General features: G+C 45.3%; 1 protein-coding gene across 3 annotated transcripts in view; it reads left to right on the plus strand.

Moving 5' to 3' along the window:
- PREPL (prolyl endopeptidase like) overlaps positions 1–27,637 on the plus strand; it is a 416,901-nt gene that overhangs the window by 299,746 nt on the left and 89,518 nt on the right. For all 3 annotated transcript variants that reach the window (XM_078649676.1, XM_078649675.1, XM_078649677.1), the window contains one exon: positions 4,200–4,372. In XM_078649676.1, the coding sequence (XP_078505802.1) occupies positions 4,200–4,372 (173 nt within the window). The remainder of the gene's footprint in view (positions 1–4,199; positions 4,373–27,637) is intronic.

The following is a 27,637-nucleotide window of genomic DNA, read 5'->3' on the forward strand; positions in this document are numbered from 1 at the left end:
ATGGGGCAACAATTCCTGTTTTACTCCTGAAGATCAACTGTGCCCAACATAAAATAGGGAGGAACAGATACACAGCCCTCTTCTCAGGTTTCCTCAGAACAACTCTATAATAGAAGTCCTATCCATTCCCTACCATACATAGGTGTTCCACTGTTCTAGTTACATGGTTAGAAGAGGAACTTTAAGATTAAGAAAGTTGATTTATATAATTTTCCAGTGAGAAAAAATACCTCTGGTGAACACTTTTTAACATGTTCAAAATTGCTGTTATCATCAATGATAATTGTATTTTTTCTCCCTAAGAATTCATTCTAATTCCAACCCTCAAAAAAGAGTAAAATACTGCAATCTCAAAACATTCTCTCAAGCCTTCCATTTTGATACGTCTGTTTTGAATGCTAAAAATATACTATAGACATATTGCAGTTTTTCTTAATATTTTAGAATCTGACTCTGGCAGATAATATTTGTATAATTTTTTTAGAATAGAGCCACATGAACCTAAAATACAACTTGTGCTTTTCACTCACATTCATTTTTAAGGGTCAGATGTACTAAACCATTTTGCAGTGACAAAACCTGCAATTGCAAAATCATACTGTGTGCCACCACAAAATGGTGTTGGGCCAGACCCTTTTTCTGAACTGGAAAGGTCTTTCCAGGTCACAAAAGGAGTTTTGAGAATATTCATTAATCGCAATTTGGAGGCGACGTGAAAGAGGCCTCCCTTCCTAATTGCAAATCACAGTTTTATATTAATCGTTGCAACTGCAGGCCATTGAAATGTTACAAAAACCTCATAGGGGTGGTAACTGATTTGCAGTGGGGAACAGCTTCCCCTTCAGGATTATGTCAGACAGCCACAGAGGAAAGCCGACCTTGGTTTTGGGACCCTTGCACGGTTCCCTTTAATAGACACAGGCTACTTAAAAATAAACGTTTCTCCTTTGGGAAAGCAAATGAATGAATGGGGGTCTGCTGTTCCTTGCAGGATGTCATTCTTGCCATCACAGCTGTTCGCAGGTGGTCACACATTGTCTTCTTTCTAATTGATACACATGTGGCTGTTCTTTTGCAAACCCCTGCGAATGTGCAATTTGTGCTACAAGCTATTAGTACATTTGTTGAATCAGAAATTAAATATCCATTCACAAATTAGTTGGTGTGCAAATTGCACATCCTAATTTATGAATGTGTCTTAGTACATCAGGCCTACCCTTTCCTAAAATACTTTTCTCCCCAGATTAGACTGAGACCCCCTACAACAGCCTCCCTACTCACCCAAGTCCTTACTGTAATTCCCTTTTTCGGTAGCTAGGAAGACATCCCGAAGCCTTGGCAATTCCAGTATATTTTTATGCAGATAGTCAAATTAAGAACTAAGAGTGTCATGAACTAAAATTGCATTCAGTAAAAGTTGCAATGTGTACACAGACGTTTACCCGATGCATATGTATTTTGCAAACCTACCTATGTATTAATAAGTCAGTTTACAAAATACAGAATCGTGATGGGTCACAATTCGACCTACCTCAAGAATATTAATGAGGTAGGTCGCAAATTGCAACCCAATATGACAGGCTGCAATCACAGGCAGGGAGGCACAGTGGACAATCACATTCCAACTACCGATTCATAATGATTTCTTAAAACTATTTCATGTTTAGAAAAACCTTTTCCAAATCGTTAAATAAAATTTGTACATTGAAAAAAAGGGTTTTAGCATTTGCAAACCCTCTTGTTTACCGCATCAGAGGTTCTGCAAATGCTAATACTGTTAGTATACAAGGTCCCAGATTATCACTTGCCCCAGCAGCAACAGATATTATTAACTCTTAATTGCTATTTGATTAAGGCATGGGTATCCCCTCCTCCCCCCCTAATAACACGAATAGCCTCGCAATTTCCTGACTGTTGCAATTGAGGTAAAGTCCAAGAAAGGTAGGCTCTCAGACACTCATCCCTCTTGCACGGGCAGAAAATCCATTGAAATATAGAAGGAACTGTTGAGATGAAAGTCAAGTGGAAGCTTTAACATTAATATTTCTAGACCTCTGAATGGGCAACAACAGCTTGAGTCACTCCACCCCAACACAGGTTTTCCAGGGGGGGTACATGTGCAGAAGCATTTCAACATTACAATGGATCACATTGTTCCTACAGAACAACAAATATAGCCGGACGCTTCTACCTTGACAAAGCTAGTAATATCTTTTGTACTTCCCCAGAGATCTGCCATATCAACTTGACTCCTAAATACATGCATGCAACCCTAAAGTCGTTTGTAATGAGTACTGAATCTTGTTCCAAATGAACCTTGCTTACGTTAAGATCCTCAAACGCAGAAGACAGTGAGATCATTATTCACTTAGGCCTGGGATCAGGCTAACTGCCATGACAGTGCCACCTTTATCACCCTTGTTCAGAAGTGTATGAACAAAAATGGCTTATGCTTCTTTTCCAGTGACCACCACCACTTGGTAACCCTTTTACCCTACAATTGTCTTTCAAAGAACAGTGTGATAGCTAACGTGCACCTCCACTTTTACATGTTCAGCAGTGACATCAATCTTCTGATTCTACCGCAGAGAACCTTGCTCTCATGTTTGTACTTTATTACATAGACTATTGTAAATGCATGCCAAGTGGCATCCCAGATGCATTTGTCAAAGAGCTGCATCTAATACAACAATACTTTTCCTGGCATTAACAGAGCACAGTACTCCATTGGCTACTGATAAAACGTATAACCTTCAAGATGCTTTTCCTTCACTGGATTCATGAAACGGGTTCAGCCACACGCCTACCAACAAGAGGAGTGCTGGAGATGAAAGACTGGGCTCCCAAGGGAAGACGCTTGGAACAATCTGAGCTCAGCCCTAAGATACTAACACAACAATTAGCAAGAAATGAAAGGCTATCTTGTTCTGCCAGATCTTCGTGAACCATCTGGCAAAAAAGCCTTCCAACCTGGATAAGAGTCAGAGCAATGAATGTAGAGTGCTGAGTTATCTTCGTACTCTGGTTTTTGGCCGATTTTGGGCTTAGTTTGGAGGGAATGAGGAGGAATGCTTCATTTCACACAGTTTTTCGTACTCACCTCTTGTGTGTCAGTCTAACCTTTCTGACGCCTCTATGCTAGCCAGAACTCTAAGGCTGTCTACAATTCTCATGGGTGACTAAGAAAACATCGAAATAATGAGTCAATAAGATTTATACTGTTATATACGCATACGTTTATATAGATCTCTTTCATAGGTTTCAGCCATCTTCAAAAGGCAGCTCAGCGGCCACTCATGCTGTCGCAGTTCGATTACTTTTCTTCTTTAATGTAGTCAAGCATTAAGATTTAATTGGTGCATTACACTGTCTCTGAAGATGTAACCGTATCCAGATGGTCCTCTGCTTTTAAGAACTGTTCGTCTGGAGCTGTAGTACCCTGACGAAGAACACGAGCAAATGCCACTGTGAAATTGCATTCTTCCATTGGAATCCAAGTGGGACTCTGTTACGTCTGAAAACTGAACCCATTACCTTAGTTGCCATATTTATTCCCTTATTTCCAGTACGCCTTGTCTACAGGAAACAATCCTGGCTATGCACTTTCACGTAGGGGATTTAAATTGTCATCCTTTTCAAGTCTATTAAAGTTTGCAACTCATTGCCATTGCAATTGGAATTATGGGGCAGAGAAGGAACTAAATTATGTGGAAAAAACAGTGTATGCAGCGTAATGCGGCACACATACTTAAATATCTTGTCATGTTTACAATATTAAAACTGTTTGGAGAGATATTTCACATTATAAGTGTCAGTTTCACATACAAAAGAAGCAACCATCAAAAGAAAAGTGTCACTATATAGCAGAGGGGCTGCTCCTGCTCAGCAACACGAGCGGCAGCGTGACTAGCAACTTTTGATCTGTTTAAGCAAATTGTGCAGAAGATGATGGGTTATGTGGCTATGCCACAACTCCATAATTTTGCAGAAAACGATGTATACACAGAATCGCATAATGCCAGTGGCCTTGATCAATGTATTTCAATTCTGAACATGCATGATTAACTGCGAAGCGCTGTTTGCAAAGGATATCCAGTCTCTTTATTTTTGTAATTAGTGTAATATCATTGTTGATGCACAAATATGTAGCTTTCATTTTGCCGTATTATTTTGATTAATGCATATTAACTTTTTTCCAGGATGGGTCATTGGTTCCTATTACAGTGTTTCATAAACCATGCCAGAAGCTCAAAAACAGTCCTCTATTAGTTCATGTATACGGCGCTTATGGAATAGATCTGAGCATGGACTTTAAACCAGAAAGGCTGTTATTACTAGAAGACGGCTGGATATTAGCATACTGTCATGTCAGGTAAATTATAGTGCTTTCTTTTTGTTATTCTTGTCGGTAGCAGTCTTAATTGATCAAGAAAATGGTTCCAGACCTTTTTGGAGCTTCGATCACAGCATGATCATATAAATCCATTCCAGTCTTCCATTAGTTCTCCTGAATGTAGAGTTCCACACGGATCTGCTTTGAATGTAGAGTTCCACACGGATCTGCTTTGAATGTAGAGTTCCACACGGATCTGCTTTGTTCTCTCCTCTTTTTAGGTCTTGCAATAGACACTTTCTACCTCTCTGGCGAGAGCTATTGTCAACACACAACACTCACCGCACCAAACAGCAATACACAACATTTACTTAGACATACATACAGATGCATATACCTAAAGGCGCTTTCGGACAGTCCTTTCATCCCTCGGGTTCTGTGACTCAGAGGGCTTCAGGCATTGGGTAACAGGGCTCTCCTGTAGCACTGGTGTCAACCCCTCGGTATTTCGCGGATGTGAAAATTAAACAAATAGTGTCTCTGCCCATCCTCATGATGCCCTTTACTTTTATGTCTGATGGGTTGCTCTGCCGGAATCAGCTTGTTCACCGCTCAATGCACGTGTACCATTGTTGGTGCTATACCACCCCCTTCACTGTGTTGACCCACACAGCTAACTGCCTGATAGTGTTGGAACTATGCTCTGCCCTCCTGCACTGGCTACTGCCTGACTAGCTGGTTTCGGTGCCATGCCCCTCACCCTGTTGTCGGAGCGATGCCCCCTCTCCTACTGTGGCTGGTAACGCAGCGTTGCATCACCCTTCTTGGTGCAGGGCTATGCTCCACAGCCTTTTGCGCTGACCAGTGTCTGTGCTGTGCCTCTCTCCTCTCAGTTTGGGAGCTATGTGTTGGAGCCCACCTCTTCTGATGTGTAAGCCATGGCTCATACTCTCCTGACTTTCTCACTGCCAAGCCCTGCCAAGTACCACGCATCAGACGTTAGACTAACACATTTCAGTGTGATGAGCCGCATCACCGCAATGAAATGGAAAGTCATGCATAAATGGCATAGCGCCTCCTCGGCTGTGAAGCCGTAGCTCTGCTAATCATGCACCAATAACCAATGCAGACTGAAAGTAGAGCTGAATTTAGAAGTGCGTCATGCATGCTGCTCCTGCCAGGCTTGAAGACAGGCTAGCTGCAGAGCTACAATGAAACAATGGTATTACCCATGCAGCATTCCTGATAGATGACATCAGTGAGAGCGCCGTTGCGGGTGGGAGGTTGTGGGAGGGAGGCTGCGCTGGTAATGGTAGAGATGCTCTGCGGTAAATTTGATTGAAATAAACAAAAATGCAGATCCCCGCGACTGCCCGGAGCCGACCCAACCCCACAGACTGCAGTGGCCGCTGGAACTCTCACCTATTACTGAGAGTCACTTCCCAGGCTGATGGCGCTTGCCGCAGGAGTCGTTGTGGCCAAGAGGCTGCCCATACCGAGTTGCTGCTTCCCTCGCCTCACAAAGTAAGTGAGTAAGTGACTGCTGTTCAAGTAAACCTAGGATAAGAGTGTAATTCGATGTAATACAGAAGCGCCTTCAGATAGATACCAAGGAGCAGGGATGGCAGAGAGGGGCACTTGACCCGCTGTATGCCTATGGGTGCATGGGGACCCAGACAGGGGGAGGGGCGCTGGCAGATGGCTGGTGCATTAATCAGTAGTAGGGGAGCCTTTGAGATTGGAATGTGTGTGTGTGGAGAGAAGCAGTTCAGTGAAAGGGAGAAGGAGGGGATCCAAGCTGTGAGGCCCAACAGTAAAGTCACCCTTACTTGGCCTCTCCTCCTTTCAATGGACATCAAGGGGGCAGGGGCTTGACCCGCTGTAAGCATAGGCTGATGGGAGGCACTGGAGTTGGTAGAAGGATGGGCCATCGGCCAGTAGGGCATGCTTTGAGAAGATGGGAGGGAGCTGGGCTTGATCAGTAGCGGGGGAAACAGCGTTGAGCTGAAAAGATGCAGTCAGAGTCTGCCTCATTGGGGTACAGGCCCATAGGGGTTCACCACAGCAACAAATGCACTGCAGCACAGAGGGTTGTGTCATTTAAACAACCTGGTCTCCAGTCCAAATTACACAGATGGAGCAAATTTTGGTCAAGGTGGCAGCAGGTTTGCGCACTGACCGGAGTGCACAGCTGGTCCATTCTCACCTGAATACTCCATTTGACTAGACCAGAGTTTCAATCAAGTCCTCAAGCAGACTCATCCCCGCAGGCCCACCCGGGCCTTCTCGCGGATCGGTGGTAATGTACCCACCCCCTTTTGCACATTTGCTGGCCTTGGTGAGGGGCACTGACCTCATTTCAGCCAAAATCCCGTGCCCGCTGATGTGTCTGCCACATTCCAATGGCACCAGACTGGTTCCTTCTCCTCAGCAAGTTTCTGCCAACAATAAAAATGTCAAGAAAACTCTGGTGATTAATGGAGCTGCTAGGGATCGTTCGAGTTTTGCCTAGTGGAAATTTTACACTGAGTGTTAATATTCCAGCTGCAAAGCACGAGCACCATGCGTCTCACAGAAGTGCATATAATGTAAATAGTTCAGTGGCTTACTTTTGTCGGAAAGATCCTTTTAATAGTTGCAATTCATAAAATATGCACATAGAAGGATCTAAACGGACAAGCAAGACTTACTGATGATCGGCATTGATGTGTTCCTCCACCTCCCAATATCCTCTGTTCCTCCACCTCCCAATATCCTCTGTTCCTCCACTGCCCCTCCCTGTTACTCGTCTGGTGTTGAAGTCTGCAACCTGCTCTTCTGTTTCTTACCTGTCAATCCCTGTTTGCTTTAAAAAAAGAACTGTGTTTTTTCTTGTAACAGTGTTTTTTTTGTTGTAAGGAAGTCAGCAGTTGCAAATTGCTATTAGGCTGCCTATTTCTTTTTTAAGTGCTTTCACGCATATTTAATTTAATTTGCCCGTCCGAGATTAGTGTCTTCCATTTTTGAACATTACACAAAATATTAAATGTATGCCTCATGACAAATACATGCACATGGCTGGTGAAACAAGTTCATAGACACAGCATCATGCTGCAGCAGCTTTCTTTTGCATTTGCCAATGATGTTCTATCAGCAAGCATGAGTATTCAACAGTGAGCGACCCAGTATACCCTTGAGGGCTTGGGTAAATGTATAGAGGGGTAAGAGATGCCTTCAAGGGAATTGATTTATGAAATATTTTTCAATGGTTACAAATATTCTGAAAAGGACAAATCAATTGTCCTATAATGAAATTAATCAATAATTATATGATTTAGTCAAAAATGAAAAAACAATTATTTGTACATAAAACACATATGACAAAGAACAAAAAACACAAAGGTGTATATGAAAATTTAGAATTTATCCAAAAAAGAATTGAGCGGCATACATATTTTGCAATACAAATATATAAACAGGCCTACAGGGGAAACAATAATGTATCAATCTTATACTCTGTAGGTCCTGATTAAACCTATCCTATTTCCAACTATTGTCAATTAAGTAGAATGGCTTCTCTTACTTCCATTAAAATTCCAATTATGGTTGGTTTGAATATGGAAATTGTTGAAAAGGTATAATATCTAGGGTTTTTTGTTTGATTCAGTTGTATCCTTTAAGCTGCAGGTGAATGCTGTGATCAAGAACTTATACTACTACCGAAACGTGTTCAACTCTATTTTCCGCTTCTGTCAAAAATGTAGCTTATTGTGATGTGTGTTGCTATAAATTCCAAGCTGGATTACTTCGGCACTCTACACATAGGTCTCCCTAAGATCCTTCTAGACAGGTTTCAGATGGTACATAATGTGGCAGATGAAGCCATCTCTTGTTTCTGAAGACGAGACCATGTCCACCTCGACTTTCAAGAGCTCTACACTAGCGTCCAGTATCTTAAATCATTATTTTTCAAATCATTTATATTACCTGAAATGTCGCATCGGCTTGGTATGAACTTCCCATCTTCAAAAATCACATCTCACGGTTCATTACAGAACATGGTGGCATAGTTAAGACTGGCTTGATAGTCCCTCAATTCATCATGACCACGCAGGGAGGCTGTTCCTTTTCTTTATAGGCTCCTGTGATTTGTGCTCCACGGCGACATGGCATCAGCCTCCCGAGCTCACTTTCGAGATAATTAAAGGAACTGAATAATTTTTGTTTGCTTATGCAGTTTTTAGGATCAGTGTCGACCCCTGTGTCTGTTGGAGCGTAACAAATGCTGTCAGTCAGTCAGTCAATACACACTCAGCATTTTACATTTTGATAACAAGGCCATCGTAACCTTAAAATCCCTTTAATATCCTTATTGCTCATTAGTTTTATACTAATAATCTAATTATTTCCATTATTTTAGCTGTTATGTATTTTTGATCAGTAACTCAGCTGACTAGGCCATCAAAAGACTGGGTTGAATTATATGTATTTTATTTTGAGGTCTGGCACAACACCTAAAGCGGTCTGCTAAATGTAATGAATAAAAAAATAAGGCAGATAGCAGTTTTGGGTCAGCCCTATTCCGCCATCGCTTGCCGGAAGTATCATTCACTTTTTGGATCACCCACAGGACTGCATACACAGAGTGGTGCATGGGCCAGTCCCAGTCGTCAGCCTTTTCATTGTTCTGACTGTAATTCATCTTTTGTATCATCCCAGTGGACAGATATTCAGTGTTTTTGTGTCATTTATTATGAGCGATAGCATTTTGTTTGTTTATGAATTTAAGATCGAGGACCTCATTACGAGTTTGGTAGATTTGGTGCAAGGTTAATCCCGCTCATCAGCTTCTAATATGGATTTATTGATTTTACTGAAGCTTCAAAATAAGGATGGCACTTTAGAGTCACGGGGATTGATGTGTTTAGCGTGTAGACTAGTTTCCTCCTAGAAAATATGAATTTTGTCCATCTTTTAGAGCAATTATAGATTTTTTTTTAAATATGCCATTGTATTTCCACTGCCAGTTTTGGTACATATTATTTTATCATGGTTGAGGAGAACGGCGTAAAATATCAGAAGGAGCATAAACTGTGCTGCTGACACCTGGAACATTTTTCCCCTTTGTGAATGTAAGGAATGGGTGCTGTCTGACCTCCCTCCTCCTTTTCAGTATGGACCAATTTAACAGCTTAAGGAAGAGGAAGGGATATGTTATGACCCACAGATATCCCTGAACTTTCCTGTAGATAATTCCTATTGAGCAGGAAAACAACCTGTCTGGAAGTCAAACGTCTGCACTGTAGAAGTTAAAACAATTTCTTTTTGAGTTAGCACTGTAAAAGGATTATTCATTTAATAAAGGAGGACATAATTTAGCTTAACCCTGGGCGAAAAAGGAAGATCAGCCAACGTTGCAGGCAAAGGGTTTTACTTCACCCCGCAATATTTTACAGTACTTTGCACAGTGAGTAGCTAACCATGACCATGGCTCATTCCAAAACATGAAAAATTAGTTCTGAAAACATAGTTACCATTGCCAAGAAGGGCATGGTAAGAAGGAATTATAGATTCAGGTGCTGCAAGAAATTTGTAATCAGGGGCAGTGTCTTAAAGTGTTAATGCACAAAGATGTGTTCATAAGGACAGGAGTCTCATTTGGCCATGGAATTGAAATAGAACGTCTCGTTGATATAACATATATGTACTGTGCATAGGCTTGTCCCTCACTGTGAGAAAGTGGATTATTGGTTAGATGGATGGTAGTCCACCACAAGAAATATGGTCACTATTCTTGTTAGGTCCAAAAAACGTTTAGTAATTTAAAGCTCAGCTCAAACCCTGGTAGCTGTTGCACAGAGCAGACCAGCTTAACTTAGGAAAACGTGTAAAGCATTAGATGTACTAAAACAGCTACAAATTCATGAACACAACACAATAAAAATCCCATTGCAATTTATAAAAATAGAGAATAATTCAATTAACAAAATGACAACAAAACGACAATAAAGCGCTATGCACCTGGTTGACTGGATCCTAGGCACGGTTTAAGGCTGACTGCGATGTAGCGCAGATTGCATATAGACACTGGGTTCGACCCGGTCGGAAGCTTTACCTTCTATCTTAGTCTCTGAATTGGAAGTTAAAAATCCTAAGTTGGGCAATGCAGCAGGCTATGGTCAAGAAGTGCTCCATGATGCCAGAAAGATGTTGAACGAGGTGCAGGTGAAGGAAAGTTAAATATACCTATTAGAAGTATAGCCAATGTCAGCATGTTTTAGGGGTCAGAGCACATGCACTAGGGCCTGGTTAGCAGAGTGCCAGTGCACCGAGTAAAAAGGCCAGCAGGAACAGTCCAAAAAATGAAGGTGATCACACACAGGCATTTTTCTACTCACCCAGAGCAGTTTGTCTTTTAGAGCAAAATAGAAATGAGAAGCAGTGATCAGGAAATAGCCCTATGTATCAACCCAGTGAGTTAAATTGTTGGTTGACTGGGGTGCGAGCCCTGGTCAAGCAAGAACCACAATCCCTTGCAGGGAGAATCACAAAAGTCACAAAATCAACCTGTGCTTAAACCAGGGTAGCATGGTTTAAAAATCAGTCAGGCGTAGCTTGGAGGCAAACTAATAAAGTGAAAACACAACATAAGAAAAATCCTATACCAATTTCTAAAAATAGAATACATTTAAATAAATTACTTGACAGTTTAACGAAAATAGCGCCGAAAAGCACAAAGCACCAACTAAGGATATCGGTCGCGCTGGACCGGGTCAAAGTCACAAATTCAGGTTGACCGCGATTTAGCGCAGGTCGACTACAGCCACCAGATTAGTCCTGCTGAAGTTTGCCTTCAAAAATAAATGCCAATAATCCTGTTTGCAGTGGAGGGGGTCACGAAGAGCAGCCAGAGCGTTGCGGGAGGCTGCTGGAGTAGCCGAAGAGCAGGTCAAGTGTAGTGGATGGGGTTTGCTGGAGTTTCAGATTGGAGGTCCTCGTGAGCAGTTAATGCAGAAAACGGAGCTTCACGCTGGTTGACAGCGTGGGCAGCAAGATCTTGGTGCGAATAGGCCCGTTTGCAGTCACGATAAGCCCAAAAATGTAAATACTTCTCTCTGAGGCCACACCAAGGACCCAGGGCCTGAGGGGCACCACGTGGGGGTCAGAAAATCACTTCAGCTGGGTCAAGGTGCTGGTAGAGGATGCAGGGTAGCCTTTTTATGCTTCAGAGGCCCAGATCAGGAGGCCAGCAGACTAGCCCTTAGAGTCACTCTGGTAGCCCTGGGTTCAAGATGAAGTTGCAGGTCCAGTCCTCCTCTCCCAGACAAGTAGACAGCAGGGCAGCAGTTCAGCGAAACAGTAGTCCAGCGGGGTGGAAGTCCTTTCAGCAGCACAGCAGACATTCTTACTAGCAGAGTCCACAGGTCCAAATATGTACAAGAGTTAGTTTCTGAGGTCCCCTTTTTATACCCTGGTGCCCTCCTTCTAGAAGAAGCTTCTAGACAGTGGCTTTGAAGTGTAAGGAATTTCCTGACTCCCCTGCTTGGCACCAAGCTGGCTGGCTGCAGTGACAATGCGGAGGTGTTAGGTCCTTGGCGTAAGGGCAGGGCACTCCCTATTCATTTGCAAGTGGGACTGTGCTTAGCTCTGCCCCTTCATCGTGGCAGCAGATGGCCCATTCAGGCACACCTAATCCTTATATTATGTGACTGTCTGGGAGGAATTCACAAAATCTGTCAGTTACACCCAGTCATGTGACCCACGACAGCCAACAAAATTGTAATCAAGCACTCGACTTTACCATTAAATAGGGTTTCTCAGTACAATTCCAAAGACATCATAGATGACATAGCTACCTGCTCTCAATTGAAAATTACAGCTTATTAAATGCAATAAGGAATCTCCAGTGTTATCCTATGGGAGGTGTAGGCTTCACAGTAGTGAAAAACAAATTTAGGACTACCAGGACCTGTAAATCTTAAAAGCACATGTCTGACTTTTTAATTGCAAAGCACCCTGCCCTATGAGCTGCCCAGCGCTTACCTTGTGGGTGACGTATATGTAATAAAAGAGGAGTTTAAGGCTTGGCAAGGGGGTTTTAATGCCAAGTTGACTTGGCAGTTTAAAAACTGCATTTAGGCTGCAGTTGCAGGCCTGGGCCATGTTTTAAGGTGCTTCTTAAGTGTGTGTGGCACAATAAGTGCTGCAGGCCCACTTGTAGGATTGAATGTATAGGACCTGGTTAAATGGCATACCACGCTACATGGGATTTATAAGTAAATTAAATATGCCAATCGGGTATAAGCCAATTTTTTTTTTTTTTTTTTTTTATTGTGTAAGTTGATTAGTGCACTGTACATACATATAGGAAACGTAATACATTTTCCACGCCTTCAATCAGAAAAGGGCGGTTAGATACAATCATGTTGTAGTTATCATGTCACGTGTTGTACACAGCCCATCAGCCGACATCATTCAGACCGGCGGCGTTGCATGTAGAAGCATGTGCGTTACATATCAGTGCCATTATCGTTGTGAACCACGTTAAAATTCTTACCTTTTTTTCTTAGATCAACCAACAACTAAAACCAAATACGAAACCCTCATATAACTCAGGTCACTGTGGCACGGCATTCTCCCCCCCCATCCTATATCGTTTATTCGTACACATCACCATTTGTTACTCCGTGAGCTGTCTAGTTACTGTGACTCATTGTGCGCCGCTACATGTGTTAGTAGATATTGCCTTAGATACACCCAATAGTCCCGAGGGCGTGAGCCAGCCGGCAATTCCTCCTCATAAGTGTTAAGCGTGTCACAGCAATACGTTAAATCTTCCAGCCAGTTTTTCATCTGCGGTCTCAGTTTACTATTCCAATGTATTGACACTCTCCGTTTAGCCATTAATAGCGCTATCATACAAAATTTACGTCTCTGCGCTCTGAGGTGGGGCACAATACCCAACAAACAGACCTTGGCCTTGCATTCAATTGATGCCCCCAGCATGTCATTCAATGCCTGTGTCACTTGTTCCCAGAATCTCGCCACTGGGCGACAATGCCACGCTAGATGCATGAAGTCTGCATTCTCTTGCCTGCAGCGGACACAGTTAGAGTCATCCCTCAGTCCGTACCTGTGCAGTCTCATAGGCGTATAGTACATTTGATGGAGATATTTATAGTGGATGATTCTCAGGTTTCCATTGGATGTTAGCATGCCGGTGAGCAGGCAAGTGGATTCCCATTCCTCCTCTGACAGTGTATCATCTAGCACCTCGCCCCATTTATCTCTCGCCTTAGCGGCGTTCCCTCCAATGTCTGCTTGCGCGCTTGTGTACAACTTAGATACCATGTGTGAGGCCGTGTGCGTCGTGAGTATCAGCTGTAGTGGCGCCAGTGTACGTGGTTCCTCCGGGAACTCAGGAAAATGCTCTTTCACCGCCCTCTGTAGCCGATAGTAGGTAAACCTTAACAGCAGTGTGGGATTACTGATATAGTCTAGGTCGCCCAATGTTTGAAAGCTCCCCTCTTTGTATAGGTCACCCAGCTTGTCAATACCTGCGTTTCTCAATATGTCCATCCCCACCTGTTCCTGCGTCACTGAAAGTGCTGGATGATAAGCTAGTGGGAGTGCAGGCGCATATAGTGGTAGGCTATTCGTTAACTTGCCCATTAATCTCCATGCTTCTGCGGTGGTGTTAACTGGGTTAATGTCCCGGTCATGTAATTTTACCCGTTTGTATGGTATAATGCTTGTCAATGGAATCGGGTCCGTGTCTCCCGCTTCCACCGCCACATGCGTTAGAAAAGGTACTTCGTGGAACCAGTGATGTGCAAATTGTGCCTGAGCGCATAAGTAATATAGATATAGATCTGGGACCTTGAAACCTCCTTTAGCATATGGGAGTTGCAGTGTTTTGAGCTCCAACCTGGCTTGCTTTCCTGCCCATAACAGTGTCAGTACTAATTTATTTATATTTCGGAATACCTCCGCAGGAGGTTTGATCGGTATATTATTAAACAGGTAGAGAAACTTGGGTAAAAGCACCATCTTTACGATGGCAGCCCTGTCCGCCAGCGATAGCGGCAGTTGATTCCATCTCTTGATCTTCTCTTCCAGAGTCGATATCACTCTACCATAATTCGTGCGGATGACTAATTCTGGATCCCTGTGGAACCATACTCCCAGGTATCGCGTTGGTTCATTCTGCCATTCTAGGGGATAGTCCAGTGTCGTTGGGCTTGTGCTATCTGTCAGTGCCAGAACAAGGGACTTGGCCCAGTTGATCTGCAGCCCAGAGTGTTGGCCAAATTTTAAATATTCGCGCAGTAGTGGGTTAAGGTGTTGTTCAGGGTTTTTTACGTAAAGGACCATATCATCTGCATAGAGCGATATATGTATGGGGCGTGACGGCATCTGTATGGCCGAGTAGTGATGATGTTGTCTTATTTTGCACGCTAAGGGTTCCAGAATGAGGGCAAAAAGCATCGGGGAAAGTGGACAACCCTGTCTGGTGCCTCGACAAATTTTAATCGGGTCTGAAACATGTTTGTTTATTCTAATGCGTGCTGTTAGATTTGTGTAGAGCATCGTGATCCACCCAATAAAAATTGGCGGAAACCCCATGCGTGTTAGTACTGCGTGAAGAAAGGGCCAATCTATTGTGTCAAAGGCTTTAGCTGCATCTAGTAATACCGCCACTGCCTTTACGTCCGGCGCCAGATAGTGCGCTAGCGCAAATAACGTGCGTGTATTGTGTGTTGTTGATCTGTCCGGTATGAAACCTGATTGGTCGGGCCGTATCAGTAGAGGCATTAGCGGTTTCAGACGTTCTGCCAGTAAGCTGGCAATTATTTTAGTGTCCACATTTATGAGCGACAGGGGGCGGTACGAGTCACATTGTTCCTCGTCCTTGCCTGGTTTCAACAGCGCGATGAGTAAGGCTTCCCTCATGGATGGTGGCAGTGTTTGGGCCTCGTGTGCTGCGCCGTATAAACGTACTAGGTGTGGGGCAAGTAAGTCTGGAAATGTTTTATAAAATTCTATCCCGAAGCCGTCCGGCCCTGGTGCCTTGCCATTAGGTTGCCGCTTAATAGTGTCTATAACCTCCTCTATCGTTATAGGGCGAGCCAGGTATGCTCTGTGACCCGCAGATAACCATGCTATTTCTACATCCTCCATGTAGGTCAATAGGTCCCGCTGTGTCATCGACGGACGTGCCTCATATAATTTGCCGTATGTGTCCATAAATTCGCTCATTATGCCTTTAATGTCATGAGTCACCGTACCTAATCGGGTTTTGACTGCCGTAATGTGCTGTGGTGCTCGCCCTGTGCATATTTTTTCTGCTAGGGCCCTGCCCGGCCTGCCCCCCTCCCCATACATTCTGGCAGTTTTGCGTCGAAAGATATATTTGAGCTCATCCACTGCAAACTGTTTATGCTCCGTTAGTAGTTCATGTATGTTTCCCAGCAGCGTCGTGTCCCCCGTAGCCGTGTAATTTTGTTCTAGCGCTTGTATGGCTTTTTCCCGGGTTTTTAGCTGTTGCCTGATGTCCCTCAGTATGCCTGTGGTCGTGCTGATGCAAACCCCTCGCAGTGTGGCCTTGAAAGCTTCCCATAGTAAGCTAGGGTCATCTACCGTGGGACTGTTTAGGTCAAAATAATCAATAATTGCTTTATGGATGGTGTCCACGTACAATGGGTCTCGTAGTGCGGCAGCATTAAATCGCCACGTGAAAGGCGGAGGTGCGTAATGCGGAATCACCAATTCCAGTAGTACTGGACTGTGATCCGAAAGTGTTCTGGGGAGATGCGTGATATTGTGCGTCCACGTTAGCAGATTCTGTGTGCCTAGCCAGTAGTCTAGCCTGGACCAACTTTTGTGAGCCGCGTTTATGTGCGTAGCAACTAATTCCCCTGCGTGAAGAACCCTCCACATGTCAACCATCCGTAAATCTTCCATAGCGTCTTGGAGCCTCGCTCTTGCCCTTTCATGTGGTTCCGCTGTGTGAAGTGATCTGTCAAGTCCCTCCTTCAATGCTATATTGAAGTCGCCACCCCAAATGAGATTATCGACCTGGATATCAGCTATTTTGTGCCAGAGTGTCTCAAAAAAACCCGGGTCGTCTACATTAGGCCCATATGTGTTTATCAATGCAACCTTGTGCTGTCTCACCGTACCCACTACCATCACACTTCTTCCTTCCGTATCCTTGTGAGTGTCTGAAATCTGAAAGTGTGTACCCTTCCGTATTAGGATGCTAACCCCTCGAGAATATGACGAGTAGTTGGAACTAGTGACCGACTCTGCCCATCTGTTCCCCCATGTAGAAGTATTGTTTACCGCAGCGTGCGTTTCCTGCAGGAAGGCCACATCTATGTGTAATCTATCGAAATAAGCAAACATTTGTCTAGTTTTCTTCGGATTACCCAAGCCTCTAACATTCCATGTTATAAATTTTAGAGTGTCAGGTCGTGCTCGATCATTAATTATGGGTGCTGTCATGGCATTACGTGACTTATTCTTCCATATATCACGGTCACATTTCGTGTCATCTTTAGTATGCGTACATAATGTCTAGTGATGAGTACATCAGTGGTAATGTTACAGTTGCAAAATAGAGAGGTCGCAATGCTTCTCAGCCACAGTGAAATTATAGGAACAGTCCCTTGCACCCCTTCCCACCCCCCACCAACTTTAGCGCCCAAACTTTGCCAAAGCCATCCCCTTGAAACAACCAATTTAACAGTAGAACTTGATCTGGGGTACACCCGCTTGGGGGTGTCGCCAGGTGCACACATCTCCATCCACATGGTGGATGTGGACAGGTGCTTTTGCCGTTTTGAATGTTCACATTAACCCTTCTACCCTCTTCCACCCTTCGCCGCAGTCTTACTTTAGTCTCTCACACCACTGCCACATTCGACTTTTCCGCAGTTTGGAGCATGTGGCTGCAATGGTACTCACTGCGCAGGACATCAGTTTGTGTCCAGACTGCCAGCTACAGGTTCTTACATGATGCATTCATGGCCTCTTCTGTCGGTCCATATGCCAAAATGGAGATTTCTTCGAGTAGCATATTCGCTTCAACAGTGCCCCTCCATTTACATGAGCGGTCGAGACCTCTGGAAAACGTCTGTTGCAGGATGCTGTGTTGAAACTGGAGATCGACAATCTAACAGGTCCTCAATCGTTATCGCTCGTCCGGTCCTCTCGGCCTTGTGTCTTTCTCCGCTTACTAAATTTCTTGATATATTCTTGAGCTGCTTGCACTGTCGGTAGAATCACAGGTTTGTCCGCATTAGTTATTTTGAGTTTTGCAGGATACAGCATCGCGTATTCAAGCCCTAGCTCTCGCAGCTTCTTTTTTACTTGCGCAAATTCCTTCCTCGCCAACTGCACAGCCATGGTGTGATCTGGGTAGAACTCCAGTGTGCTGCCTTGATACGTTACCGTGCCCATTTCTCTAGCGAGTCTTAATACTGTGTCTCTATCCCTGTAGTTGAGCAAGCGGGCAATTACCATGCGCGGGGTGGCTCCCGGCTTCGGGACCGGCGCCAAGGAGCGGTGCGCCCGTTCGACCAGGAAAGCCTCCGACAGACATTCAGCCCCAAACAGTTCCTTCAGCATCTTTTCTATGTAGCTTTCCATTTTACCCGTGTTGGTGGTCTCCGGCAAACCTGCTATGCGGACGTTATTCCGTCTGGATCTCGCTTCCTGGTCCTCCACCTTGGCACGCAGGACTTCCAGAGTCTTTTCAATGCCGCCGCATGCCTTCGATGTGATTCTGGACTCATCTTCCACAGTGGAGATCCGCCTTTCCGCCTCCACTATCCGTTCATCATGTTTTTCAATTTTTGCCGCCATGTTGTCCACACGTTGCATTACGCTGTCTAGCTTGCCGTTCATGTCTTGCAGACTTTGCTGAATCGCCCTTAGGACTGACTCCATGCCGGACTCGCCAGACGCTTCTCGGTCTCCCTCCGCGTCCGATGTTGCCGAATTGCCTTTGGCCTGTCTCCTGGCTTCGAAAGGCAATTTGGTTTGCTGTTTATCCGGTTTCCCCATAGCGACAGCACCCGTGGGAGGGCTAAGTCACAGCGTTCCCGGGCTTGGCGTTGATATTGTGTTTCGACGTTGGGGTGTCCTGGCTGTAAAACGCACAAAGAGAAAGCATAAAAATACCATTACTTAGAACGATACAGAAAAGCACAATTACAAACTGCAATTTACATGCATTACAGTACCCAGCAGACATGAAGAAACTAAGTATAATTGCTATCAAGTGGCCTGGTGTAGCAGTCATTAAACACAGAACCCAAAATGTTACACCACTTCAAGCAATCATCACACAGCGAAGAGCCGGATGCCGGCACACCCAGGCCACCAGACCCTCACCCACCGACGCAAGTCACAACTGCAAACATTAGACTCTCACCGTTGGCGCGTTCGTAAGGCTGCCAGTTGCACCCCGCACCTTATCACACTAGGCGATCTGGCTCTGATATCGGTTCAACAGTAACCATTCCCACGTAGCAACAGTACACCGCTGCGCTGATTTGTGAGACTCACAACACCCAGACCCGCATCCGATACCTATACCTAGCGATTCCATGCACCTATGCCCAGTTCTTACACCCCTGTTCTATACGGCATTCACACTGCTTCAAATACCACCGTTGACACAAGGCCTACCAATCAGCTTCACATATCACTAACGGTATAATTGGCTATAACAGATGAATTATATCACTTGAATGTATGTCTTGTATTACTAATTGTCATGGTAAAACTACAAAATGCCAATAAAAATATGTAAAAAAAAAAAAAGACTCTGGGTAAGAAAGACCACCAAATACCTTTTAGGATAGCTTTTTAGAAGGCAGTGGGAAGACTGTCTGCGGTGTCAATCTCTGTGACCAGGACCAAGAGGGGTGGCCCTGCACTGCCTCTTCCTGTTGCTGACGAGCCCGCCCTTTGCCCTGGCTTTGCCTGGGCTCATCACGCGCTGCCGAATTGCAGAGCATTGTATATCGGGAGAAAGGAAGGCCCCGCCCCCTCTAGCAAGCTGCTGCTCCTGCACCTTCTGGTGTGATGAACGTTGGGCGAGTGAGTCTCCTGATGTCCTTGGGGGCAAAAGAGATGGTGGACCCCCAAGAATGCAGCCAAGTCACCTGCGCTGCGGTATTGCAGAGCGCTGTATATTGGGAGGAAAAGAGGCCCCACCCCTTGTGACAAACAGCTGCTCCTTCACCTATTGGCACAATGAACATTGGGGGAGTGAGTCCCCTGAGGTGCTTGGGGGCTAAAGAGATAGTGGACCCCCAAGAAAGCACCCAGAGTCACCAGCACTGCTGGATTGCAGAGCGCTGTATATCGGGAAGAAGGGAGGCCATGCTCCCTCGCGCAAGCTGTTGTTCCTGCGCCTCCTGGCGCGATGAACGTTGGGGGAATGAGTCCCCAGAGGTCTTCGGGGGCCAAAGAGATGGTGGACCCCCAAGAATGTGGTCAAAGTCACCTACAAATTACAAAAACAATCGAATTTCCCTATGGAACTAAACTCGCCACTTTCCCCTCCAAAAGCTTTACAGGGGAGAGCTTCATATCTATCTTCAGGAGGGGAAACATACTAATCCAAGCGGCAGACCATCACCTTACGATCTTTGACCGATACTTCTCATCACTTCTCGCATTATTAACACATGTTGGTTTGATTCTTAATCCACCCCCTCCCTTCTATCTCCATCTGTTAACCCAGAACCTATTCACCTCCAGAACTGCGTTGACTAACCTCCAGAACTGCGTTGACTAACCGCCATACTGAAACACAATGCCTTGATGAACACATTGGGCGAAATAGCGCAAGTCCCAATCCAAGATCTTACACCACTGAGCCCCCCTCGAACGTATCCTTAACTCTCAATGCAGAACCCACCCAGCCCAAACAAACCCATCACATTTCCCACCTCGATGACACCACCCTCCCCTCTACTGAAGATTGCTCACCTTCTTTAGACTTGGAACCCGCCGCCTATCCTACCACATATGGAACAGGAAGCCTCCTTGACATTCTTACCCTGTTCATGAGCCAGATTGAATAAAAACTTGATTTTTCTAGCTAAAGACATTTCTCACATAAGAAAGAAACTCGCGATCAAGGCCAAGTTAGCACACAGTTCTACCCTGAGAATAGATAATAGGACTCCCCATAAAGGATCTCCAAGAGATAGCCAGCACAGATCTCCATTACTTTAGCCGCCTGTCCCACAGACCCTACTGTACCCACAACCCCCTCTCCTCAATGGAAGCAGAATCACTTAGCGAATCATACAGCACAAAAACCTAGCAAGTGAACCCCAAGCCTTCTTCCAGGATCCCAGTAATCATGAGCACAATTCGAATTCCTTGAGCTAACCTATCGCCCCGGACAACCCGCTCAATACACCATTATCCAGACACTACACTCTACAAACAACAGCCCTAGCTCCTTAACCTGCATGCTCTTTAATTGTAGATCAGCAGTGAAACACGCCTCGGGAATAGCTGAAACTATAGTTAGACTAATTGCATTCCTAACAGAAACCTGGCTTAATGAACACTCAACCCACATACTAGACTTGCTCATACCACAGACTGTTCCATCATTAGACGGGACAGACCAGGGCGAACAGAGGACGGGCTTGCAATCATCCGCAAAGAAGAAATCCAGCTTCAACATCCTAGAGATCACAAACTAGTCGACCTTCGAATACCTCAGAGTGGAACTCCCAAATAAAGGCACCACTCCTACCAAACTCCTCACCATCTATCACCCCCCTGGTATTCGCACACTCTTCACTGTAGAACCAACCAACCTAGTTACACAGTTCTCCTTAACGGTCACCAATTACGTGTTCCTAGGGGACTTCAACCTGCACTGGAATGACACAGAAGAGGCCACAGTCTGTAGCATAATAAACCTTGTTCAAATCAACCATCTCAAGCAGCACTGCAATTAACAGACCCACAATAAAGGTTCTATTCTAAATGCGATAATTGGCAGAATTAAGCTTGTCTCCCTTTGATCCATCATGCCCATCGACTGGTAGGACCACCATCTAATACTGTTTAATCTCAAGGCCCACCCCATATCCTACCCAGTCCCATTCAACAAACCTACATATTGGACAAGGAACATCAAACAGATCCTACTAATGGAAATGGAATCCAGGACCAGCATCCAATTACATTCACAATCTCTCCTTCACACCGTAGATAACCTCACCACCCACTATAGCTCAACAATGACAGATGTTCTTGATCAAGTGGCTCAGCTAAAACTAAAGTGTTTTAGAAAAATACAATCTAGATCTTAGTTCAACTTAGACCTTAACAACGAGAGTAGACAACTTAGACCAAAAGGTTATTGAGACAGAACCCCTCACCCACACACCTCTCACTTCTAAGATGGCTCTCCTACAAGAATCACATCTTTAGATAAAAAGTCACATTCTTTCGCTATCAACTTGACCGTAAGAAGAACAGACTAAGGGATCTCTTCAACAAAATAAAACAACAATCTACCCTTACCTCCAAACATGAAACAACAGCCACCTATAAGCGCTGTGAAGAAATAGCCAACTTTTTAACTCACAAAGTTGCAAGAATAGAGTGATCTCTCAACCGTGTCACAAGTCTGACATCCCAGCCCACGTACTCCACTGTCACAGGTAACCACAGATACTCCCATCACCCTGCCCTCCCCATCCCTCAAGTCTTAACTGAAGAGCGGAGTGACCCAAAAAAAACTACAGACAATAACGACCTTCTACAACTGAAAAACAAAGCTAAGTGGATGGTCTTCAACCCCATGACAGAAGATGTAGTCTTCAAATTAATCGTGAGCTTGAATGCCACATCCCAAACTACCGATCCCCTCCACCCTAGTACAGAATCTCAACCATATCATCTACCGTGTGCCTTCCCCCAACTAGGCCAAGTCACACCCCTTCTAAAAAAAACAGGGACTGACCCCAATGATCTCAATAACTTCAGACCTATCATCAACCTTCCTTCCTAACTAAAATGATGAAGAAGTGTGTTTTGCTACAACTCCACCAACACATAGAGGAATTCAACCTTCACTACACATTCCAATCACTATTCAGGAAAGGCTGAAGCACAGAAACTGCTATGCGCAAACTATCAGATGCCATTCACAGATCCTTAGATGAAGGCGACTCCTTCCTCCTAATCCAACTCAACTTATCTGCAGCATTTGATACGAGAACCGCACCAGTGTCAGTGGCCCCATCCTGAGATGGTTCACATCCTATCTGCAACATCGCTCTCAACAAATAAAAGTCAACAGTGTCTCTCAAAGCCTGCATCAGTTCCACAAGGTGTACCTCAAAGCTCATTCCTCTCTCCAGCCCTATTCAAATTGTTCTCTTTCACTTTCTAACTCCGTAAAGTCCTTGGGAGTCACCCTGAACAAAAACATGTCAATGAAGGAGCACATCGCAAGAAACTCAAACCATGTATTTTTCCTAATGATCTTAAGACAGTAGTGCAATTACTAGTTGTCTCGAAAGTTGCCTACGGCAACACCTCTTCACTGGAACCCCGAAAGTCATCTCGCACCCCAAAGAGCAATTCTCAATGCGGCTACCAGGCTCCTCACAAAACGGTTTGATCACGTCTCACCTGCCCTCAAGAGTGTGAATTGGCTTCACATTGAAAGAAGATGCATCTTCAAGACAGCTTGTATCAACCACAAAGCCCTCCATACAAAGAAACCCAAATACCTAGAAACCAAACTATTGATAGCAGGAAGAGGCCGGGCACTAAGAAGCTTCAACTTTCTTCTTCTCATACCTCTTAATCTGAAGAAGAAATCATCCCCAGTATGCTCTTTCTCAGGAAATGCTCCTAGGATGTGGAACTCACTTCCCTAGGATCTCTGGGACAACCCCTCTTTTTCTTGCGTCAAACGGGACCTCAAATCTCTGCTGCTTAACAACTACTTCAACACTCGTACAAGCTGAACTACGGTTCCCATAGGTGCAAGGTATATCTACAGGATCCATAGAGTTGTAGCCTGACTCTTTCAGTCCCTAATCTGTTCTCCAACGCCATTACCTTAATGCTGTATTGTTATGTACTTTCGGGACTATTTTGACCACGTTAATGGGGTATTGTTCTATATTATTTTCTCTGACTGTTTTGACCCAAGCAAATCCCAAATGTACTGCTATTAAATGTATTCACTTAGCATGTAAATCACTCCAATACCTTCAGATCTGGCTAGCGCTAAATAAAACTAAAAAATAAATAAATAATCTCATACTGAGATGACATCTTTCTGAAGCACGCTAAGACATGTGGAGTGTCCAGTATCATCTTGGTAAAGAGGTGCTCTGCTGCATTTGTGTTTCACTGATATTTAGATAGCATTCAAAACCTATTATCTATAACAAAAAGTATGTGCTATGGCACTTTCTTGTTTTGATCCCTGACTGGTGCTGGAACTGGGCAGCTTCACTGCTGCACCACCACTCGCCCCATCAACCGAATCACCTTGACTGACCCCATAGGCCTGGAGGCAGCAGGAGCTGCTCATGCCGGCCCCACTCGGAGTGTTGAGCGGGCCCCATAAGGACCTTCACACTGCCTTCTACCTGCGACATATCGCTCTTTTGCGGCCGTGAGCCTGGGTGGCTTCAGTGCTCCCGGACTTGGTCATGGGCAGAAGAAAGCTTGCGGCACGGCCCACTACACTGCAACAGAGGAAATACTGGCACTGGAGGGCTCCCTTGAAGATTCTATTGACTCCGCATAGCCAACCGGCTCCACAATGTCTAATTCTGACAAGTGCAACCTCATCCTTTTTGGAATCCATGAATCACAAACTACCCTGGATCATAAAATCGACACACCGACCCTGGGGCTTGGTGTACTTAGAGAAAATCAGTGGCAATTGTGAGACAAGTTCCACCAACATGCATCTATCCTATCCTGCAGGGCATTGCCCCAGAAACTAAGTACCATGAAGCCTGCCTCACGCAGTTAGCATATCGCGCACAACTCTTGGAACACTGAGCAGAGGACTCCGAGGGCAACAGCCACTAAAACAACATCCACATGGTGATCATACCACGAAGGGTGCTGATGCAAGTGCCATCCTGGACCTTTCGCTGCGGGTGCTGGTGGACCTGCAGAGGTCTCGCCAATGTGCACGGTGGAAAGGACCCTCTACGTGTTGACCAGACAACCTGCTCCGGCAGCGGGCCCGCGACCAATAGTGACCAGGCTGCTAAACTTTCACGATTATAAATTCTGAAAGGCCTGGTCGTTGTACACAATCACTGTTACCTCCTCCAGAGTCATGCATTTCCCCTATTTCACCCTGGCTGTCCAGAGACACGGGCCTCATTCCTCACTCTCAAAAAAGAATTCCGTAACCTAGGCTTCAAATATACCCTGCTGTTACCCTTAAGACTCACAGTCTGATTTAGAGCTTGGTGGACTGCCGAAATAGAAATCTCATAGGATACAATGGAATTTATACTTCAGCAGATGAGATATCCATCACTGTTGTGGAGTAACCCATCCGCTAAGATCTAAATGAGGCCCTAAGAGTGGAAGCAAACATCTGTGCACACTTTTTAGAAAACCCTACCAAAGTATGGACCTGTCTGAACTTCACCACGGCCGGACAGACCCATTGAATGGCCGGGTCCCTCCACCTCCTGACTGAGTGGACTGCAGCCATTGTGGCCATAGGCTGCGGCAGCTGGTGGGGGCAGCACCCACACTGGATCAGGTGTCCAAAAGCCAGAATGGTGCTAAATGATGGATAGAATCCAATGTTGTAGTGAGCACGGGACCCACGTCTGGGCATACCCTTCCCACTTCGGGTGACATATGCAAAAGAAACAATTGATTAATGGAATGCTGGACAATGCAAACATTCACCCCCACTCACAAGGATCTGGGTTTAATCCATCATTCTTTTGCTCACCACACCACCCCAGTTTGGACCCAGTCATATGCAAATCAGTCTGATTTGCACATGGCTGGGTCCAAACTGGAATGGCATGGCGAGCAAAAAAACGAGGGATTTTGGCCCAGATCTCTGTACTGGAGTGAATGTATGACATTGTTCTGCATTCCGTCCATCAATTGTTCTTTTTTGCATTTGTCACCCCGAGTGGGACGGGTATGCCCAGACATGGGTCCTGTGCTCTCCATGCCACTGGAGTCAAGATATCCTGGCTGATGAGGGCTGAAAGCCCGAAACCAGTCCTAGGATGCTTGTTTCCAGTCCAGGAAGGACCTGGCCTGGCAGTTCGGGTTGGACTGTCCCTATTAGGAGCAGGGTCAAGTCTGATTAGCATATGGCTGGGTCCAAACTGGAATGGCATGGCGAGCAAAAAAAGCGAAGGATTTGGGCCCAGACCTCTATACTGGGGTGAATGTATGACATTGTTCTGCATTCTGTCCATCAATTGTTCTTTTTGCATTAGTCACCCCGAGTGGGACGGGTATACCCAGACGTGGGTCCCGTGCTCTCCATGCCACTGGAGTCAAGCTATCCTGGCTGATGAGGGCTGAAAGCCCGAAATTGGTCCTAGGATGCTTGTTTCCAGTACAGGTAGGACCTGGCCTGGCATTTCGGGCTGGACTGTTCATATTGAGCGCAGGGTCAAGACTGATTTGCATATGGCTGGGTCCAAACTGGAATGGCATGGTGAACAAAAAAACGATGGATTTAGGCCCAGATCTCTGTACTGGGGTGAATGTATGATATTGTTTTGCCTTCTGTCCATCAATTGTTCTTTTCCCTAAAGCCAGAAGGCAGCATTGCGGTTGGCAGCAGCCCTCCGCTCCACCTCCATTTCTCCATGTGACAGAGATCGCTTGGACTCCTTATCCAATGCTGAATCGAAAACATTGATGCCAGAGAGACCACTGGTCACCCCCCAAGCTGCAGATAACATAATATGAACTCTTGCAAATACTCGAAGACTGACTATCTGCCTCGTCCTATACACCTGTGACAACTGCTACCACCGGGTGCTTGGTTCTCCACTAAACTGCTGGTAATCCCCCATGAAGGACAAGGCTGATATTGTATTCTTCTCCATCGATGCTTCATACAGAGCTAGCACTATGGCGGATTTCCCCCCCTCTAATCGGCGACTGCTCCCATGTTTTTTGCTGATGGTCGACTAACAGTTGTATTTGGATGGGTGGCTAGTTGGCCCGTGCCCTATCAGTTGAGGGTTTTTTTTCTATTTGTGAGACTCCCATCACCTTCCGCTCCTGCGTTCTTCATAGGAGCCAGTGGGTCCACTTGCGCACCACTCCTTGATGTATGGCCTGGCTGTACTGAACTGTGAGGTCTGAGACATACAGGTTCCTAATGTGGAAAGTCAGGAATATTGGGCCAACTTCCAAGCGCTACAAACTCCACTCTCAGCTCAGGCGCGGGGGCGCACATTATCTTCCTCCACGCGATCTACCTTGATCAGAAAGAGGATGACAGACTGCTCCGCTGCTTACGGAGCCAGCTTTTCCACACCTCTTACTCCTCTTTCTGCAGTGGGGAGGCCATTTGGATTTGCCCTGGAGTTCCCTTCCATGCAGAAGACTCCCATCATTGATAAAGAGGGCTGCTACGTATTGCTACGGGGCCAGATGGATGGCCAGACAATTATACTAGGCAGCCTATACGCACCTCACTGTGGCCAACCTCAGTATCTAGACTCCATCTCTCCACAACTGGCCAATTGAGTGGGCTCCCAATGGTTCCTGAGGGGTAACTACAACTGTGTGCTGGATCCCACCCTCAACAAGTCACAACCTTCCTCTATGGCACTCCAGTAACCCACAATGACACAGCTCTCGTGGACTGGCTATGCAACTGGCCCCTGACTGATTTATGGTAGGGCCAATACCCCGCAACAGGGAAAACTCTTTCTTCTCCCCACTCCACAGGCTTCACACCCTCTTGGACTGCATAGTGTGCTCCAAGGACCTGATAACAGACCAAGTGCATGTCCTACTTGGGTAAAACCTTTTCCGATTAAAACCCACTCTATGCAAATGTGCAAAGGGGGGGAGATCCTACTCATGTCCCGACGTGCAAATTCCAGCCTCTGGCTGAAAGACACTACATTTAAGCACACTGTTTAGGACATGATTACTTCCTAATTTACACTGAGTGCATGATCTGCCTCCTCCCTCCTAGTGGAGTGGGAGGCTTGTAAGGTAGTATTGCGTGTGGCATGCATTAGTACTGTCAAAGGGTCCCAGCGAGCAATAGATAGCCGATTCCGA

Source organism: Lissotriton helveticus, chromosome 6 (genome assembly GCF_964261635.1).
Source record: "Lissotriton helveticus chromosome 6, aLisHel1.1, whole genome shotgun sequence".
NCBI lineage: Eukaryota > Metazoa > Chordata > Amphibia > Caudata > Salamandridae > Lissotriton > Lissotriton helveticus.